Raw genomic sequence first — 19,849 nt, 5'->3', positions numbered from 1 at the left:
CAGTGGCAGGATGAGATGATGCTGTTGCTGCCGAGATGTTCAAATTATGCGCACGTATATTGTCTTCTCCTCTACCTCCTCTGCTGTTCACAAAACCAGCACCAGCACGTCCTCTACCAGCAGCTCTACCACCAGTTCGGCCTCCTCGACCATATCCTCTTCCACCTCTTTGTCTGTCACCCCACCATTCCGGGTATCCAATCAGCTGAAAACACCCTTCCTGTGAGTGCCCTTCTCGGCTACAATGCTTGCAAAATTTGTTAGGATCATACATATTATTGTATGGATGCTGGTCTGACTGAACCTTGAACGCCATAACATTGTCCCGTGTCTGAGACGTCACAACTCCTTCCCCCAATTTTAGACGTTCTGAATTAACCACAGCTTGATAAGCCACATATATAGATGGCAGTGGTTCTCTTGCCAGTAATTGTTCACGCAAGGAGCTATACATGGTATCCAATCCAATCAAAAAATAGTGTAAGAAATCTTCTTCTCTCAACGTACTAACCTGTGTTGCAATGTTACACGTGCACAGGCCACAGCTACACTTTGGTATCTTCATGTACGTCACCATCTCATCCCATATCTTGTTCAATCTCCCATAGTACACTGCAACCTCCTCAGTCTTCTTCTGTTTGCATTCGCTTAAGGCAGCTTTCAACTGGCAGATCCGAGTTCCACTTACAACACAAAATCTCCTCTTCAAGTGCGTCCATAACATGCTCGAATCATCATAATCCCCCAACGTTGATCTAATATTTGTCTCCAATGTATTGATGATCCAAGAAACCAGCATTGAATGCACTGCAATCCACTCCTCTAACTCCTCAGGTTCTGTTGGTTCTTTGACGGTTCCATCAACAAAACCAAATTTCCGTTTGGCTATCAATGATCTTCTCACTGCTCTAGCCCATTCATCATAGTTTGCTCCCTTTAATACAATAGGTGTGATGATAATCCCTGGTCCATCACTTGATCCCAGATGATATTCTGGTTTCTTCTTTTGCATATTGTTTTCTACCTCTTTTCCTCTTTTAGATGATTCTGCATCATCCGCCATGTTTACTGTTCTAGGGTTTTCTTATTCGTGTTAATCAACTCTGGCTCGTGATGCCATGTTAGATTTTGTAAAACACATATATCAAAATAGTTCCTGTCTCTTTCATTCATTCAATCTGCCTCTTATACAAGATACACAACCCTAGTTTTAGACCCTAGAGTTCGACCTTACAATGGACTGTCCATAACAGTTTAAGCATTGGACTTTGAAGATGGGTCTCAATCTGGAGACTTTGAAGATGGGTCTCAATCTCGAGACTGTGAAGATGGGTCTCAACCCAACAGTCTCGAGCCCATATATAACTCTCCTAATAGAGTCCCTAGCCAAAGAAGGGCTGACAAGAAAGCTCTGGGGGAAAGACTTGCGGCTTCGGAAGCTGATGTTGCTAGACTTAAAAGCAAGGAAACAAAATTGACGGAAGACAAGCAAGCTCTCGAGAAAAAAGTTTCCGAGTTGACATCAAAACTTGATAAATGTTGTGGTTCTAAAGATGGATTAAACAATAAATACCCATGGATGAGCAACACTGTCTTTCCTGGTTCTTGGGTTGGTTTTGAGGATCTTGATGTTCTTCGAGAGTTTGCAAGCAAATCTACTCAGATCGCTCTCACTGAAGCATCAGGAGCGCTTGACTTGGGTGAAGATTATACAACTAACATTCGACCAAGTTATTTTAAACGAGGAATTTCAAACGGGAAGCTGGTGTTTGTGGTTGTTAATGTTGCAGGGTTACTGCCCAACAATGAATTGGCGAGATTCAATCAAAATGTTTGGGGTTTGTTTAGTAAGTCAGGAGCTTCTTATGCATCCAGAAAAGCCAACTAAGTCGGATATGTAGATCGTCGCATCCAAGCAAGACATCTTAATCTTTCTTTAAACTTGAGGAGGCCACCTTAGGGAGTCATTTCAAAATTTGTCATTTTATTTTGCTAACTAGTAAAAGCTTTTTCAAACGGAAAATGGGTCATTTGTCCAAATATTTTTAAAACATGATTCAAATGGACGAGTAAAATTTAGTAGGGATGAAATGGACACCAAAGGGCTGAAAAGAAGGCTTTGGGGGAAAGACTTGCGGTTTTGGAATTTTTGTTTTTTTTAGACAATGAAACAAAATTGAAGGAGGACAAGAAAGCGCTCGAGGAGAAAGTTTCGGATTTGGCAGCAAACCTGGAAAAATGTTGTGGTTCTAAAGATGAATCAACCACTAAATATATTCCATGGGAGTGACACTATCACTGAAACATCAGTTCTTTCTCCAAGAGTTTGGGTTCGTTTTGAGGATCTTGATGTTTATGAAAAGTTCGCAAAGAAATCTCATCTGATTACTATCACTGAAGTAAAAAGAGCGTTTCCGTTCCGTGATGATGATACAATCAACATAATACCAATCCTTCTTAAAAGTGGGATGTTAGATGGGCATTTGGTGTGCATAGTTGCTGATGTTGCAGGGTTAGTGCCCAACAGTGAATTGGCAAGATTTGATCCAAATGTTTGGGGTTTGTTTATCAAGTCAGGAACTTCTTATGCAGTCCGAAGGGAAACTGAGTTTGATATGCCGATCCTCCCACGCAATACATTTTAATGGTTCTTTAAATTTGCGGCGGTCGAGGCCACCATTTGAGAGAATCCTCAAACATTCTCATTTCTATTTTGCTAAAAAAAATAAAAGCTTTCGGTCTTTCTAATCTTTTCTGGGTGTTTAATATAATTATGTATGCTTTGCTTTCCTTCTGATATGATCAGCCCTTGTGATAATGTATGTTGCTTAAGCTTTAAATATAGACGATGAGGTCACGTGTGCCTTCGATGGTATGGTTCGAAACTGAATAAAATCAAAAACTCAAAAATCATCAAAGATGAATGCAGCGCAAGAACGCCTCCTGGGGACCTGCTTCACCTGACCCAACTTAAGATTAATTCATGCTGCGTATATGACATTTACCTACCAGACTTTTCATCTGAAAAATTACACCTGCCGGAGAAAAGTTTAAAAAGGTTAGGTAACCAAATCATCCCTATATATCGTAATGAAAACAAACTTCAACAACAATCCATTGTAGTCCAGCCCGGTTAGGATACCTGGCTTTCACCCAGGCGACCCGGGTTCAAATCCCGGCAATGGAATCTTTTTTTCGTTTGAATTTTCATTTTTTTTTTCATGAAACTGCAATGGAACCTTTTTTTCTTTAATTTTCATAAGTTTCCACGTAAATATCCCCGGCTTCTGGTAGATCCTCAACTTGCAAAGACAAATCTTTTCCCTGCTGGTCACTTAAAACTTAAAATCAGTGGAACAAAATTTCGAAAACTCTAGAAGAAGAATAAAAGTATCAGAGATGAAAGATATAAAGAGATGGATTGAGATAGTTGAAGCTCATTCAACTATCTTCACAAAAGTGATCAAGAATCTCATTCACCTTTGTTGCATTCCCATATTTATAACCAAGTCCTAGAAAAGGACTAAGTTCAATCTGACCCACTGCAATTTGGCTCGTAATACGTCTAGGTTCATTTATCAACTTGTTCGGAGTAACTTTTAACATCGGATCTTTTTTTTAGCACAATACAACATCAAGTAAGCAGTAGGTTTCCTTGACCTATATAAATAAATGTGAGTAAGATATTAGTTGGACATCACTCATGCAATTCATCACTCTTCTTTCCGGTGTACCGTTCAGAATGCAGCAGCTTAGTTGTAGTTTGGCGTCACCTAGAGTTCCTCTTGCCGCTTCAGTAACTATATATGTTTTTTTGAGCACTTTTGCTTATTTTATAAGTCTGAGCTACTGAAGGGTTTGGAGGAACTCCAGGTGTCACTCAAACATTAACGCACGTTCTTCCGATCCGATGCACTAATATTTTCTTTGATTTTAAGAGTGTTGCACGTTGGAAACTTAACATTACTCGGCTGCACAAGTTTGTTCCGGTGCAGCCCAAAACAATATAGCCCATTTGGTTTTTGTTTTGACCAAGCACTAGACTAGTAGTCACGTCTATTAGTTGGCTCCGTATCCCTGTCAACTCTGAACTGTCCAGAGAATGAATCAAAGTGTACGAGTTTATGACTACTCCTCCACCTACTAGTTTCTGAACATGTCTCGCCTTCAATCGTTAACATTCTAATTAACCTTCTAAACAGATCCCGATATCTCTTATCAGTTATCATCAATCTATAATGTTTCTGCAATTTTTTCTGTTCTTACAGTTCTCATGGCTAACCTTGGCAACATCATCATCGACTTCAATTGTGCAGGGGAAACCAGGTTGCCAAGAAAAATGCGGTGATGTTACAATTCCATATCCATTTGGTATAGGTCCATCTGAGAATGGTTGTTCTCGTGCTGGAGCTGGATATCTTGCTTACAATATTACCTGCGACACCACTTATCCAACTCCTAAACCCTTCATAAGAGCCGGTCAGAACCTAACTTCAGGTGTTTATAACATGATTGAAGTTATCAGCATATCAGAAATGGAAGTCCGCGTTAAGAGCAAGCCGGCTATAATGTGTTCCGACTCTGAAACTGGTGAATTTATTTTGAGTGAATCTCCAGATTGGATGAACTTCAATAAAACCCCATACACAGTTTCATATACAAAGAACAGTTTTTTCGGTGTCGGCTGCTATTCTTTGGGGTACCTTTTGGAGTCACCTTTGATGATCAACACAACTTGTCCTACAGTTTGTACCCCTACGGAAAATTTGAAAGATGGATCTTGTAATGGAACTGGGTGCTGTCAAACAACAGTACACAAAGTATTAAGGAGATTTTTGAACGTAATTGATTCATCGCATTCCAAGAATGTGGGTACGCTTACTTTTAATCCCTGTAGTTATTCATTTATAGGCGAATCTGATAAATACACGTTTAGTGTATCAGATTTGACCGTTGCGAATTTTAAAAAGAAGGCGAAAGATATACCTATTGTGCTTGATTGGGCAATAGGGAACAAGGCATGTGATAAAATTACACCGAGGGAGTTAGCCAGTTATGCATGCCAGGGAAATAGTACTTGTAGCAGTTCTGACAAAGTTCCTGGGTATCACTGCATTTGCAACCCAGGTTTTGAGGGGAATCCTTATTTGAGCCCGGGATGCCAAGGTATGGATTAATGATTAAATTGAAGTTAAAAAGTCAGATTGATCTTTACATTATTGGATATGTTAAGTAGTTAGAATCGCGTTTTTGATGCAGCATCCTTGGTCGTTAATGAAGGCGGGACTGGTTCTACGAAAATGTACCGCTCAAAAAGACATTTCCAACACTAAAAGCCGCTCTTGGTATGCTCCCATTCTCCTGCTTACAACTCTAAGTATGTAGATAGTAATTTATATACTAGTGAAAAAGTCCTTATGGGCATTTAAGTATTTTCCTGGAAATCGACATATCACTGAACTATTATTGACGCACTCATGTAGGTATAGGATTGGGATTGTTAATATGTTTAATCGCTGGGAGTATTTGGCTGTATTTGAGCAAAAGGAAAAGAAAAATAACTAAACTTAAACGGAAGTTCTTTCATATGAACGGCGGTCTATTGTTAAAACAGAAGATTTTATCAAATGAAGGTGGTATAGAAGGACCAAAGATATTTACTGCAGAAGAGTTAGAACTGGCAACTCAAAATTATGACGACAAACTAATTCTCGGTCGTGGAGGTTTTGGGATAGTTTACAAAGGAACCTTGTCAGACAAGCGTGTTGCCATCAAAGTGTCAAAAGTAATAGATGCTAGCCAAATTAAGCAATTCATAAATGAGATTGCTATTTTAACTCAGGTTATCCATCGAAACTTGGTGAAGGTCTTGGGTTGTTGTTTGGAAACTGAGGTCCCTTTGCTTGTTTATGAATATGTGTCAAATGGCACCCTTGCCCAACATATCCATAATAACAAGGCAGATGAGATGGCTCCAACATCCTACATTTCCTGGAAAAATCGTCTGAGGATTGCAGCTGAAGCAGCTGGCGGACTTGCGTATTTACACTCGGGAGCTCCTATACCTATCATACATAGAGATGTCAAATCCTGCAATATACTATTGAACGAAAATTACACCGCAAAAATATCCGATTTTGGAGTATCAAGATTGAATCCTTCGGATCAAACACAAATAGATACAATGGTTCAAGGAACTTTAGGGTATCTTGATCCAGAATACTTCCAGTCCAGCCAACTTACAGAAAAAAGTGATGTATACAGTTTCGGTGTAGTTCTTGTCGAGTTGTTAACTGGAGAAAGGCCCCTTTCTTATGAGAGACCAGATGTACATCGCAATCTTTCTTCATATTTTATTTACAAAATGGTAAAAAACGACGCGTTTAGAGTTATTGATCCGCACGTAGTGAATACTGGGAAATGGGAGCACGTCATGGCCGTTGCAGAATTAGCAAGGAGATGTCTTAACATGAAAGGTGTGGACAGACCTACAATGAAGGAGGTTGCAGTGGAGCTGGAAAATTTGAGTAAATTAGACATAGCTCGAAAGATGAGTGGCGTCAATGCATCACCAGAGATGACAAGCCTCTATTCTATACCAACAAGCTCTTATACCTCAGGTGACTCGGCTCTATATAGCACAGACAAAGATGTGATCACGTCGAAGGAAATGCTGCGGTAAGTGTGCATTCAATCTCCCAAGTTGGTACACTCTTTTCAACCTTCAAGGTAAGTACTCTACCCAATACATCTAGTTGCATATGTGCATGCCAGATTGTTAAATCGTGTATTTACTGTTTTGAACAGAATTGTATAATGAACAATGTATACCACTCATTTGTATTTGAAAAAATCAAGCAACAGATAATATTTCATTTCTTCTTCTTTTTCCACTTCCTATTGGACACAGATTTAGGTTTAATTCTTGAAGGCTTTGCAATCCTAGAACCACAATTCTGAGGTTATGCCCTGAAAATCATTGTTTGTATATACTTCAATCATAAACATTTGTGCTGCAAGCGCGAATATTAAAGCATCGTTTCGTACATTGCATCCCTAGAGGTAACATCACCAAACAATCCATCCTAACAAAGAGTTTAAATATGTTCTACAAAGAGTTCATTTTAGGACCAAGTATATTCTGTTTATTAAATAAAACATAGAAAATAGAAATCTGTCGACATTCTAAGTGCTTATGTGCACTCTCTCTGAATGAGGCAAATCTTAAAGTACTTGGACTGCTATCATTTCTCCCAGTAAATGCTTTCTTTTCAACCCCTAAGAAAGCTTTATCTCCGAGTTAGTGGTGTTTCCTGTAGTTCATAGAAACGCAAATAGCTTTAGAACATTGCAGTGATAAACTACAGAAAAAAACTACCCACCACAAACAAATTTCTTAAAATTTTACTAGCAGAAATATAAAGATAAAAAGGTAGTTGCAGTTGTATACTGGAGACAGTTTAGATTCTTATTATTCAAGACATTGAGAGAAACAATGAAGAGATTTTTACCTGAACGTCATAGAAAACACGCCATTTAATTCTCAATTCATAGGAAAATATTTTTTTGAAAAAGATTCTAACACTTAAGGAAATGACTATTTATCAAATGATTATGCAGTGTTTGCTTTAGTAAGAAACCATTCGTACCTAATTGATACCGCAGGGGAATGTATATATCAGAAATTTCAGTTGAGTTCTTCACCATGCTGAAGGGTCTGAACAGGCAGTAAAGTCGCGCAGAAAGGTGTACTTCGGTATCTTGCAACATAAGAATCAGTAAGACCCAACAAAGACTCGAACCGATTTGTGTAGTATTTCTTCTCTTTCTCATCATAAAATTGAAGATGTTCACGCTGTTTCTGCATAAATTTAATGACTACCACGTCCGTGCCTGCAATGGATTTAAAATCTAAATCGTGTAATTCATCCCATCCACAAGGTATTTGGATAGTTTCTTTAATCCAACTATCACCTGCATTACCACCATTATCCTTATACATCCACAAGCCAGCAAGTCATCTCCTTGTCGAACTAAAATAGTTAAATTCCCATCGATATCTACCAATGTATCGACTAGTTTTTCATGTTTATAAGAACGCCAAAAGTATGAAGGGATGCAGTCAGGGGTATTGATTACCCTGAATGACTCACTTCCAACATCAAACATAATGACTTCACTCTTACTTGGGCGTGCTTGGTAACGAGTCCAACATATAGAACCATTCACATACACAGATTTGTTGCTAAGTACAATATTGGGTGAAACTTGTTGATCATCTATTTTTCTCCATCTATTCTTACCTACTGAGAAGACCCCACAAATAATTTTTTTCCCAAGTACAAAAAGACGACATGCTCTTCCTCTGCGACCCGCCCAAGTTACACTCCTACAGAACTTAAATCCTCTTTGGAGAATAAAATACTCCTGATTTCTACCCTTCCAGGATGAGGATTTTGTGATTTTGTGTCTATAGGATGAGGCCATGTTGGACAGACAAGCAAAGAGGTAATGTCTCTACATCCATGTGCTTCATGCAAGTTGATCAAGCATTTGTCATGTTTGATTATAGATATAGATCTCCAATGTTTGCATACTGACTTGAACCTCATTAATGATTTAACAGGAAGTCTACTGAATATGTTAACCAAAACGAAATCATTACAATCATGAAAACAATATCTATTTCTAATTCTCAATGTTTTTCCTCTTTTCATTATTGTTTCCATGTTCCTCATGTTTAAACTCAACAATCAAAGAGAAATGCAGGAAAAATGTTACCTGACGAGCATCATCTTAATTTGTTCATACTTCTAATTCATCCGAACTTCGAACAAGAGGAGACTGAAGAAAACATCATCCTAATTTGTTCATACTTTTAATTAATCCGAACTCTGAACAAGAGGAGACTGAAGAAAACCCTAAAACTGAGTAAGTAGGGTTCATAAGAAATCACATTAAAATTATCGCCCAAATAGATGGCTGTGATTATATTTCCGCCAAGATGGGTTTAAAAGGTGAGTCCATTTTCTTCTTGTTGCAAAAATAGCTCCACCAGGCCACGATCTAAAATCTACCTGTGGCCCCAAACCTCCGTTATTTGTTTGGTTTGGTGATACAATGTTTGTCTTGTGACGGGTGATCCAAAGTTTAGTCGGATTCAAAAGTGAAAATGATAAACTTACCGACGGATTACCCCTAGCAAAAAAAAAGGTTTCGGTATTCGCCACCCACACTTTCCCTATTTATCACTCACATAAATTATCATCCGTGCTTATCCTATTTACCCTATAATTTTGAAAATATAATTTATCCTATTTACCCCTGCTTAGTGCTTATCTTATATAATTTTGAAAATTTCCTAGTGGCACTTTTGGACTTTTTATCTAGGAAAAGTGCCACTAGAAAAAAGTGCCACAAGGAAATTTATCACTCCCTCTGCACAACTATCGACCATACTCTCCTATTTCATCTCCAGAGACTCCACCCACTGATCATCATCTTTCGCCCATTTTTTCACATTTGATTAATTTTAACAAACCTTGAAAAAAAGAAATTGAATACCAAGAACAGGCTTTTTGTGATTTTATTACTATAATCAAATTTACATTTTCCCCCCTATCTGTATCGTTTGTGCTTAATAAACCTTTAAGCCGATGTACTTTAATATACCAGATTGTTTTCTCAATCGCCATATATCCTATGAAGATTAAACAAATTAACAATCAAACCCTACTGGTCTCTTTAACTAATTGAAGCCATACTTACAAGCATCCAAAGATAGTTTTTTTTCTTGTTTTGTTTTGATCGGATGTCAGAGATGCCCTCGCAACCATTTTCATGGTATTGCACTTGAATTGTCCAACTACTAGAATTTCTGGACCGCACAGACACTCCTTGTTTCAATTGAGATGCCACATGGACGTTATTGATTGAACTACAACATTCATTTTTTTAAGAATATGTATATTAGAACTGATCGTTGATCAATCACTATTATATTAGCAGTGATCATATCTAATTAGTTTGCTATGTATGAACGGTCAATACTGTATGTTTTAGTCGATGATTTTGTTCCAGCAAAAGAAAAGCTACCGAAATTTAATATAATTGTATACTAATTAAAAACAGATTAATGGATTGATAATCTCTTAACGATTTTCCTTTTACGAACAAAGATTAATGGAGAGGAAGATAAATAAGGATTGTGATAATTGTAGTCAAGTTTAATTTGATTTGTATAGATGGTAAATAGGAAAAGGGATATTTTATAAAGCACACTTGTTTTAAAATGTACATTTCAAAAGTACCCCCGTTTTTTATAAATTTTCTAAAGTATCCCGTTTTATTTAAAAGACAAATTTCATCCAGTTAAGTACTAGGTGGCAGTTATCTTTCCTATTAAAAGTCCTATTTACCCCTGAACTACATATCTTTGGTAGAGAGGATAATGATTCGATGATCCAGAAAGATAACGATCCTAAATGTGGCAGCTTGATTTTACTGGAAATATGGCATCTCAGATTATGCTTAATGTACTATCAGGGAAATAGTGTGACATAGTTGTTATCGTTGAACACAAGCTATTTCTCACTCCGACGGGAAAATGTGTTATTGAATGCAAGGACAAAATCTGGAAGATATTTGGGATGCTGAACGAAGAAAGGTGCAACTCCAATTATCCCATTGATTTCAGCAGTGGCTAGGTAATAAGTTTATGGGCGAAAAGATGTATCAGTCATACACGATAGATGGCATCCTGCATCTATCGTGTGTTCATAAACTTCCAATCTTTTCCGTTTTTCACTTTATCTACTAATCTGCTATAAAAATTGCTAAGGTGTATTCACAAACAATTAAAATGTTGCGTGTTTGAATTTGTTTTGTCCAGATTAATCAAGACCTTTATGTTGAACTCAGTCATGTGAAAATGCCAAGTAATTTAACATTATGAATTTGTCTGGTGGATGGAAATTAATTGTTTTCTGTAACAACTTCGGGTTCGTGTTGCTGGGTTGTGATTCTATTTTTATTTTTTTTGTTTATTTATTATCATCACTTCCCTTCTATTTTTTGATGTTTCTTAGTTTGTGTTGATGTTTAAATTTTTGCCTCTTTTTCTTTTATTGCTACCTAAATATGATTATTTATTCCCATTGTTTGTTGATTTGTGTTAATGGTTATCTTTTGCAGATTTATTATTTCGCATACCATTACTGTTTGAACTAAGTTATCATTTGTGAGGTAATAATACGTATTAGTGTTCTTTTTATCTATACACTAAACAAAATAAGAGTTCGGGGACACTATGGTTGCTAGGGAAGTGTTCTGGTACTTTAATTATCTGGTAGTCCAGCATGGTCGTCAAACAAAATATGAGTTCTGGGATACTATGTTTGCTAGGGAAGTGTTCTAGAAAATATCCATTTTGTACGCCAGGACCAACATGTATTACGCAGCACGAGCAAGTAGATGTTGATGAAATCCTCTATTCCATGGAAGAAAGGCACTTTAATTAATAAATCAAATTCAACTATAAAGATTTATTTGTGCGGTGTACAAAGATTAATTTACGAAGGTGGATCCCTTGATAGGTTCCCAAAGGGTTTTTTATAAGGTTAATCTGAAGAAAAAAAAATACAAAACAGTTAGTCCATCATGTGCACATAGAATTAGGAGTATGACAATGGTTATGACAAAGTGAAATCAATAACTCTTTATACTTTATAATTTGTACTTTGCAGCATATTATATTATCATTTATTCACGATCCCCTTGCAAGATTAGAATTATTAAACCACTGTTGCAATCAGTTCTGGCCAGGCAGTAGAGCTGAGCAATCATCCGTTGAGAATCCACCAAGCGATCAGTCTGGTTAGTGATCAATCCACTCCATGTGCAAGTGAACATTTTATACCGAGATGATCTGCAAAAGATTTGAGAAAATTAAAAAAAAAATCAACCAAAACCTAAAATAAACTCTTCATGTATTTTTGAGAATATCATAAAGTAAGAAAAATATATTAAAAAAAAAGGATATATAATAGATATTTCAGTCAAGACCATTGCCTCTTGCTAATCTCGATAGATATTATCCAAAGAAAAAAATTAAGGGCCGGAAACTATAATTGAAATAACTATATCATCAGTGTCACAATCACATAAGAAAACCCAGCCAAATAAATCATTTTCGCGTCTAACACACACACACACGAAAGAAAAAGAGAAAAAAAATGAACTAACAAGTTTATTCACTCGATTATTTCAGACTTTCAAAGGAAAATCAACCATTGGATTAAGTTGAGTGTTGTAATATTTCGATTGCGGTAAATAAGAATTCGTTGCTCGGATTTGAAAAGATTTTTAAAACAAAAATATATACAAAATTGTCACAGGATCAAGAGATACTAGGACTCAGGATTTCACCAATTCTTATACTCATGCAATTCATGTATTTATTCTAAACAGTTATAGCTTCTAAACATCGACTCTTTATTTGCCAAAATAGATTTTAAAAATATTAAGTGTAAATCATAAGCATGATGCATCAAGAGTTCCTAGACTAAGCATACATCATCAGATAAAATCACAAATAAACAAGAAAAATCATAAAACAACTCATAATAGTGCAAATAGTCATAAAAGAATTAAATAGAATTACTCATGCATAAAGAATGGTTTCCTCCATCATCCCAGTAATGGGGTTTAGCTACTCATAATAATCATGTTCTAAAAATAAATATTTGATGCTCAAAATATGATTAAAAGAGTGAAAAATATAATACAGTGAAACTACGACCCTCTTTAAGCGTCCAGAGAAGAACGATAAAACACCACTGCTGTAAATAACGATACCTCACTGCTGTTGTTTTAAGACCCACAGCAGCTAGTCGTTGTCACTGTTGATAAACGACTGTCTTATGGAGTCTGTTCTTCGTGCTCTTTAATGGCAGCAGCAGCAGCAGAACTCCTCCTTCCTGCAGCTCCCGTTCTTCGCTCCTCTAGCCTCTCTCTGGTCTCTGATCGACCCCAAACCTCTTGATAATCTTCTCTCACTTTTCTCCACCTCTTATATACTTCACAGCTCAAAGAAATCCCGATAGAATCTCTATTTTTTCTTTCTTCCAAAGTCTCGGAAAATACTGCTCAAAGCTATTCGTATGCGTCTGTTAGCTATAAACTTTCCACCAAACTCTTATCAAGACTTGAACAGGACCTAGTACGTAACTATCCAGCGTAAAACTCTCACAAAATCTTTCATACAAATCCTTGAAACTGGACAGAACAATACGTATCCTGTTTGGATTTTGATCGCTTCTCCCAGCCATTCCAGCCCAAGTTGATCGATAAAATCACTTGCATACGGTCTGTTTAGTCTTAACAGGCCTATCCCAATTGATTTCAGGGATTTAATCTCCCTCAAAACTGCCCAGAAATCCAACAGCAAGTTATCAGACATGAACTTTAGTTTTCCCGCCAAATTCCATTATTTGAACTTTGAATGTGGTGTCCCCTTAACCAGACTGGGAGTCCCTTTAGCATGTGCCTTGAAATGGGGTGCCCCTTAGTAATTAGGTTACCCCTTATCCAAAGTGAGAGTCCGTATAGTAATCTTCTCCCACGGGCGCAAAGACCACTTTTTTAGCCAATTTCACCGCAAAAGCTTATTTCTCCAAAAATACCTATAGGGACATAAAAAGCCATAATAAATATAAAATCGAGCACTAATAATATATACAATTGAGATTATAAAAGACACAAAAATGTGCCTATCATTGAGCTATGGACAGTTATCTATTATACGGTACATATATGAAAACCATGAAAACCAATAGAAACTCAATGCCGCGAAATGGGTATTTTAATGGCATTTATGAACTATCTTGATGATACTACCATTCTAAGGAAAAAAGAGGACGTTAAACGAGTGTTTAACAAAATTTATAGTACAGTAATCAAACGGGCAATTTCTGTAATGTGGGTATACGTATCGGTTGTCGGCTGGTTGAATACAAGCCTAAAGTAAGTTTTTTGATTTCTTGAAAAAAAAAGTCAGAGGTTAGTTTGCGTACACAATTTCAAGATAATTTATAGAAGCAAAAAACTCAATTGTTTGTGAAGCAAAATGCTTTTGGTTCTTCTAACTTCTGCTCCTGGTATCCAAACGCGGTATTAGTTATTTTAAAAACTTCCGCAGTACAACACATTACTTATCTAAATATGCTTACGTTGATTATGCTCCACAATCCCATGTTTTTCTCCCAAATTTTATTTACCATAACGTGTCGCAAATATTTATTTATGATATTCAGTTACAGACATAGCGACCCCCAACGAGTCAACTATTATCGAATGAAGAGTCAAGATTAAATCACATCGTGGGAAATAAGTTCGGTAATTATATGTGACACCAACCATTCTGTATATTTTCCTGAAAGGTTGTTTAGGAGTGTGCTTTTTCCAGGATAACAATGTAAGGAGATACATAAAATAATTTCATACAATATGTAACGTACTAACTCACAACCAGCAGGCAACACTAAGTCATGCATATACTATGTATTACGATTTCATGGTATATATAATTCTTGAATATACGTCCATAGGTATAATATACGGATTCATCCTATAATTTAGTTGCATTCTCTTAATATTTTTATAGTACATATTTGTTCAAGGGTTCTTTTGATCTTCATGGAATTCATAATATAGTTCAAAGTTACACAACCTATTATCCAATTTATATATAATCACTTAAATTGTATCTAACTTTTTGTTACACCAAAAAGAAACACACACTTTCTTTGGTATATAGTGCAAATAATCCTTTATGTACTAGGAGTTCTCATGTATAAGTACTATTCAACGGTTGTATAAGCAATTGACATAAACACAATGTACATGATAATATCGTTCATGGGTTTAAAAACACGGACATTACAAATACACTTGATATATTCGGGAATTACGTACAATGTATATATTTACGGTGCAAATTCAAATATAAACAGCAAAGCTAATCAAGGGAATTTGGGTAGTAGACAATCAATACATAATAGTTTACTGAATGAATATCTTAATCAAAAGTGTGCTACCAATATTCACACTTAATAATATAAAACATTATTCACCAAATAATTCACAGATGCACATAAGCTAATAAAAAAACAAAAAGCTTGAGCTAGAAAATTTGAAAAAACATCAAAATCTCAGGAAAGATTAGAGCAAGATAACTTTTTTGTTAATTTGTGGAGCTAAAATAAATGTTGGAATACATACCCATGACATTGAAATTTTTTCTTCCGTTTCATGTTATTAGTTTTCTAAAGACATTATTTATTTTCATGAAATCAATTTTAAAGATGAATTTGTTATTTCATAAGTGAAAAACAGACCCGTGCATAGCACGAGGAAAAACTAGTTTTTTTAGTTTTTAGGTAGGCATAAGAAAAACTAAATCAAGGGTTTGTGTAATTTGTTGAAACAATAAGGAAATGTTTGTTGTTGTCATCGATTTGAGCTTGAATGAGATTTTGTTTGTTAATTTAAATTCATACAGGAGAAGAACAAGGGTCTGCAATGCAGTGAAGTAGTGTTCAGTTGAGGCAGAGAAAATTTTGTTGGTTGCAGTGTGGTGGTGATGAATGAATGTGTGTTCACAGGGAATGATGGTTACACGGGGATTGTTTTAGCAGTTGATCTCAATCTGAGCTAGGAGTTACAAGTGGTGTTTGATTTTTGGAATGAGGTTGTGTGAGATACAGGGATTACGATATTGAGGAATGTGATGAACTGAGAAGGAGATTTTCGTTCTGAATTGTGTGAACTAGATACAATGCTGCTGCTATGGTTTATGGGCTGGAGTGTTGTTAGCTGCTTCAGATGGAGGCGTTGTTTCGTTGGTTGATAGAAGTATAGAAGAACGTAGAAGGCTTGCAAGTCTGGTGCAACGGTGGTTATAGTGGCCTTGTGCAACTGTGATTATATGAATATTGGTTTACATGGATGCTCATTGATGGCTATGGCAATGAGGAGATGAATGGTAATTAGGGAGTTTTGTGTTACTGTTCTGAGCTAGTGTATCTGTAGTTGCAGGCGTGGATGGATATGTTGTAGTCGAGATTAATTGGATGGAGGATACAGAGATGAGATGTGTTTAACAGTGCTAAGAGGAGGGTGCAGGAATGCAGGAGCTGAAATATTTAACATTAGAAGGTCTAATTCGTCTTTTAAACTAGGAAAATATGGATAGGTGACAGATAACTACAACTAACTTTCCATCCACCAAAACTGGCCTAGTTTTGTAAGAAAAAAAAAACAGGCTTAGTTTTGTAAACCATGAAAAAAAGGCCTAGATTTGTAAAAAGCTCTTAAAATAATTACATAAAGTTATATTTTTTTTTTGTTTCATAATTTTATAAGATTATATAAAATTTAGTAATTTTAGGTAATTATTTTCTAAAATGTGATTGCCAAATGATATTTCGTGGGCCCAGAATATTTTCTTGAAATTTTATTGGCTGAAATTTAAAATGGTTTGGCCAGAATCAACCAGAAGCTCCGATTAACCACGTCGCTCGAAAAAACTCAGTTTTTATATAAAGAATATCCCTGCCGCAAAAACTTAATGCCTAACCGGATCAGACATAAATCACTCATGGATGTCTCTGGCTTGACATAAATTTACTCGGTGACAAAAAAATCGGCATCATTTCAACCTTAGTTGCTTAAAATGTGTCCCGTAGACAGAATTTTACTCTCAACGCCCTATTTCAAACCCCATCACCCAAACGTTACCTTTTAGCTCTGCATGGTTTTTAATGTATTCATGTTTAGTTTAAATTGCATTATTCACCAAGTTCAGTTACTTTTTAATAGGGCTGGCAATGGATAACCGATATCCGATATCCATTTCCGAAATCCGACATCCTATAGGATTTTATCCGACATATCGGATATCGAAATCGAATATTTTATCGGATATTTTCTCTTAACGATAACGATATTGGAATAGGCTTTTCCGTTAGGTTAATATCCGATATCCGATAGTGTGTTTTAACGATAACCAATCTCGTTAAAATCTTAAACCTTTTCGCCTCATCTGCTCATTCGTTTATCTTCTCTCTCTATTCCCTCTGATAAGCCTCTGTTCGAATCATTCTGAGTCATAAAATATCAACCTCCATTCACTTTCTTATCAAACCCGTTTAAAATTTTCTTCTCAAATTCTCCTTCAAAACAAACAATTTTTTTTTTTATCAACAGTAAGAAGAAATTGATCATTGCTTGAAGAGATGAAGGTTTTGATTTTGAAAGAATTGGAATATCGGTCTAGTTAGTTTGAGGTTTTTTTTTTATCAACAGTAAGAAGAAATTGATCATTATGTAATCTTTGGATATATACCTCGTTCGAAAATATCATCTTCTTTGCAGGATTCTCTGCTATTTTAACTCTGCAATTTCATTCTCTGCTTCTGAAATTGATCGACTTTAATCATGTTTCAAGCTACAGAATACAGATCAATGGGTTGAAGTATAAAAGTTTCAGTTTGATCAAATTTACAAAATTGGCAGAGATTTTTTTTCATCTCTTTTTGTAGTTTGAAAACAATTGAAGAACAAATTGATCGATTATGATAAATCTCCACCACTTGGTTAAAACACACACTTGGCGTTATCGGATTTTAACGGATAAATATCCGTTATCCGATAGATTAACGTTAACGATATCGGTTTGTATTTTTGATATCCGCCGGATGTTAACGGATATCGGATATCCGATAATTCTTAACCTTAACCTTATCGGATTGTCCAATATCCGGCGGATATTTATCCGTTGACAGCCCTACTTTTTAACACCCATTTTAACTTCAAAACTGGAATGAAATCCATATGAAGAGTTTTTTTATATGAGTAAAAGACTATCATTCACACAAATGTTAAGAAAGCGACGGGAAGTTTACTTTTGGTGACAAAAATATCTTAGCTAATGTATTCATAATCGTACGATTGTATCCGTAAAAGCTATTAGCCAATGCATTTAAAAGATATTTACACAATTTTAATATTGAGTAAAGATATTTGCACAACAATCCATTGTAGTCCAGCCCGGTTAGGATACCTGGCTTTCACCCAGGCGACCCGGGTTCAAATCCCGGCAATGGAAATTTTTTAATAATTTTTTTTTTTTTTGTGTTCTCATCTGGTTTCATTTTGGTCTCTGCCGTCTCGCCGAAATTGAGAGACTGGTTAAGAGCTTATTTACCACCGACATCAAAAAATTAACTACATATTTTAGAGCCTCTTGGGACTTCATTTGCTCAGCCATTAAGATCTCCCCTTAAATAATTTCATTCGATGTACGAATAGTTTCTCGATCGCCTCGGCCTTTAATCTTGCTCTGCTGAACTAATTAACCCTGCCCAAAAATATGAAGGCCACACTGGTCACTCATGCAATTACTTAAAAAATACAATGCAATTTACAAAGAAAAATATCAGCAATATGCAATTTACATATCACTCTCAGGAGCTTCTGGCTCTTCAACCCATGCATCTTTGCCTGCATATGAGTTATCATGAACAAATGTCCCATCAGGTCCTTCAGCAGAAGTACTTCTTCATTCTAAGACGCTTTGGCTTTTGTCTTGCTCCATATTTCCTTGCTTATACCTGTATATTACATGTAAGAATAGCAAATTGATGCAAAAACCGGTTAATATGGACTGAAGAGAAATGCTACATTAATCTCTTGATATTAGTTGGAGACAGCTCATTTTCCTTTAACAACTACAGGCCCGCCAAACTGTTCTAGTACATTACCAGGGGTATTCACTATACACGGGCTATGGATTGGATACGTGTATATGTACAGTAATGCTGATCCATAATCCATGTATAGGAACACCCGTGATAGTGTTATGTATTCCTCCTCTTTGAATTCTTCTTCTTCTTCTTCTTGTGAATAGAATCAACGGATTTTGAGATCCACCATAATATCAAGAGTTTACAGGAGCACCCATTTGCCTTCAAAAACTATAAACTGTCATAGTACATTACCAAGGGTGTTCACGGATTTTGGATCACCATATTGCCTTCTTGTGAATAGAATGAATGGAATTTGAGATGCTACTACTTCAACACTAAATGGTGCAATTTCATTCTAGACATGAAGAAAAATTATACAGCTAGCTCTCCATGAATACATCACCAGGGTGTTCAATATCCATGGCCTGTGGATCGCATTTGTGTATAAATCGCAATATAATGATCCAAAATCCATGGATTTAAACTCCCGTGGTAGTGTTTTGTATTCCTCCTCTTTGAATTCTTCTTCTTCTTATGAATAGAATGAATGCAACTTGAGATGCTACTAGCTCCCAATGAACTAGTACTAGTATTTTTCAAGTTTCGCTTCTCTTCTCCTTTGCTGCACAAAAATGTATTAATTTATAGGAAGAAAATTCACTCGTTGTGCATGTTCCACCTAATAGGGTTACTCACGTAAATTTTACCAGCTGAAAGTGCATGTTCCACATAAAATTCAACTAATGCATTCACGAGTTAAGTGAAATTTTCTTGGTGATGTGGTAAGGATTGTGTAGGTATAGATTACTGTATTAAGAACAACAAAATTTAGATCAAAGTTCAAAGAAATCAACAAAATCTAGGATGTAATTAAACTCACAAAAAGTTAAATCTCTTCTCCAACATATTGAAAGATAGATGCAGATACAAATGTCCGCTTAACTAAATCTAGAGTAAAAGTCTATTATAATAAAATAACACAAAATGAGAATCTGTAGATGTTCCAACTTGCAAGTGTTGTGTGTAATTCATCTGAATGAGGT

General features: G+C 36.0%; 2 protein-coding genes and 2 non-coding genes across 6 annotated transcripts; all 4 read left to right on the top strand.

The window, feature by feature from the left end:
• Window positions 1-2,255: 2,255 nt before the first annotated feature.
• Window positions 2,256-5,177, top strand: LOC113275685 (wall-associated receptor kinase 1-like). Its single transcript, XM_026525230.1, has 2 exons — window positions 2,256-2,552; window positions 4,269-5,177. The coding sequence occupies exons 1-2, from the start codon at window positions 2,256-2,258 to the stop codon at window positions 5,175-5,177; spliced, it is 1,206 nt and encodes a 401-aa protein (XP_026381015.1).
• On the top strand, window positions 3,114-3,187 carry TRNAE-UUC. The gene has a single exon. It is a non-coding gene; the product is annotated as a tRNA-Glu (tRNA).
• On the top strand, window positions 3,900-6,881 carry LOC113323598 (wall-associated receptor kinase-like 22). 3 transcript variants are annotated; one of them, XM_026571926.1, is made up of 4 exons: window positions 3,900-4,868; window positions 4,945-5,166; window positions 5,260-5,345; window positions 5,484-6,881. In XM_026571926.1, exon 4 carries the CDS (start codon window positions 5,588-5,590, stop codon window positions 6,680-6,682), a length of 1,095 nt encoding a protein of 364 aa, XP_026427711.1. In that variant the 5' UTR covers window positions 3,900-4,868; window positions 4,945-5,166; window positions 5,260-5,345; window positions 5,484-5,587; the 3' UTR covers window positions 6,683-6,881. The 3 variants fall into 3 exon arrangements, with proteins under 3 accessions (XP_026427711.1, XP_026427704.1, XP_026427715.1); XM_026571919.1 differs by having other exon boundaries at window positions 4,102-4,114; window positions 4,317-5,166; XM_026571930.1 differs by lacking the exons at window positions 3,900-4,868; window positions 4,945-5,166 and having other exon boundaries at window positions 5,196-5,345.
• Window positions 6,882-18,092: 11,211 nt separating this feature from the next.
• TRNAE-UUC lies at window positions 18,093-18,166 on the top strand. The gene has a single exon. It is a non-coding gene; the product is annotated as a tRNA-Glu (tRNA).
• Window positions 18,167-19,849: the final 1,683 nt, after the last annotated feature.

This window comes from Papaver somniferum, chromosome 1 (genome assembly GCF_003573695.1).
Source record: "Papaver somniferum cultivar HN1 chromosome 1, ASM357369v1, whole genome shotgun sequence".
In the NCBI taxonomy this organism is placed as follows: Eukaryota; Viridiplantae; Streptophyta; class Magnoliopsida; order Ranunculales; family Papaveraceae; genus Papaver; species Papaver somniferum.
This window is presented reverse-complemented; position numbering and strand designations above follow the sequence as displayed.